At 59.6% G+C, this 1,019-nt stretch overlaps 1 protein-coding gene across 2 annotated transcripts; it reads left to right on the top strand.

Moving 5' to 3' along the window:
- The first annotated feature begins 247 nt into the window (after positions 1-247).
- On the top strand, positions 248-800 carry LOC106815216. Of its 2 annotated transcripts, none has more exons than XM_014819645.1 (2): positions 248-374; positions 565-800. In XM_014819645.1, the coding sequence occupies exons 1-2, from the start codon at positions 253-255 to the stop codon at positions 794-796; spliced, it is 354 nt and encodes a 117-aa protein (XP_014675131.1). In that variant the 5' UTR covers positions 248-252; the 3' UTR covers positions 797-800. The 2 variants fall into 2 exon arrangements, with proteins under 2 accessions (XP_014675131.1, XP_014675130.1); XM_014819644.1 differs by having other exon boundaries at positions 248-404; positions 595-800.
- Positions 801-1,019: the final 219 nt, after the last annotated feature.

The raw sequence follows: 1,019 nt of genomic DNA, 5'->3' as shown, positions 1-1,019 counted from the left end.
TAGGCGCGGCGAGCGCCGCTAGCGACACCTACAGGGAGCTTGGCACAGCGAGCGCCACTAGCGACACCTACAGGGAGTTAGGGGTGGCGAGCGCCGCTAGCGACACCTACAGTGATTTTGACTGGGCGGTGGCGCCACCTGCAGGGATCCGTTACTCGACGATCGATGGCGGCGTCTCTCGGTCCCGATTCGTTCGCCGACCTCGGATTCCGACACGCGGGACAAGATGGTGTCGGCGACGACTATGATCCAATGGGGATGTCGTTCGGTCCCGAGTCGTTTGCCGACCTCGGGATGTACGGCTCGCGGACGGAGGAGACCAGCGAGGTGAGGTCAGAGGTCGGAGAAACACGAGAAGCAAGGTCAGAGGTCAGGTCAGAGGTCGGAGAAACACGAGAAGCAAGGTCAGAGTCGGAGAACACGAAGAAGTGAGGTCAGAGGTCGGAGAAACACAAGAAGTGAGGTCAGAGGTCAGAGAAACACAAGAAGCAAGGTCAGAGGGTCGAGAAGACAACGGAAGCAAGGTCAGAGGCGGGGAAACCGAGAAGCAGGTCAGAGGTACAGGTCAGAAGTAGGAGAAACACGAGAAGCAAGGTCAGAGGTCAGGTCAGAGGTCGCTGAGATGCGACACGAGGAAGTTTCCATGTACTACAGCTGCACAGACCAGGGGGCGCCACGCGGCATCGATCCTCACCAGGGGGCGCCAGTCGACATACCGGACATCACCGTGACGCAGCACAGACCTGAACCCGGATTCCGACTCGGATTCCGGCGACGACCGCCGCGGCTCGGCTGACGGTCAAGACGGCCGCACTGTCGCGATCCGATGGAGGTTATGAGGAGAGGTGGAGGTAGGAGGAGGAGGAGAGGAGGAGGAGGAGCGAGCTGCGATTCAAACACTGGCAGGAAGGAGAAGCAGGCAGAGGAAGAAGGATGAAGTGGTTGAGATGTGAGGAGGAGGCGGAGGGGCAGAGAACCAATCAAGACCAGAGGAGAAGAGAGGAAAAAGACGGGAGAAG

The sequence above is a fragment of the Priapulus caudatus genome, unplaced genomic scaffold, assembly GCF_000485595.1.
Source record: "Priapulus caudatus unplaced genomic scaffold, Priapulus_caudatus-5.0.1 Scaffold1067, whole genome shotgun sequence".
Classification (NCBI taxonomy): Eukaryota; Metazoa; Priapulida; class Priapulimorpha; order Priapulimorphida; family Priapulidae; genus Priapulus; species Priapulus caudatus.
The sequence above is the reverse complement of the archived record's forward strand: the minus strand, read 5'-3'. Positions and strand labels throughout refer to the sequence as shown.

Coding starts and splice junctions, on each gene's coding strand:
- LOC106815216 (XM_014819645.1), top strand. CDS start 253: ATGGGGATGTCGTTCGGTCCCGAGTCGTTTGCCGACCTCGGGATGTAC. Junction 375..564: donor GAAGCAAGGTCAGAGGTCAG/GTCAGAGGTCGG, acceptor TCAGAGGTACAG/GTCAGAAGTAGGAGAAACAC.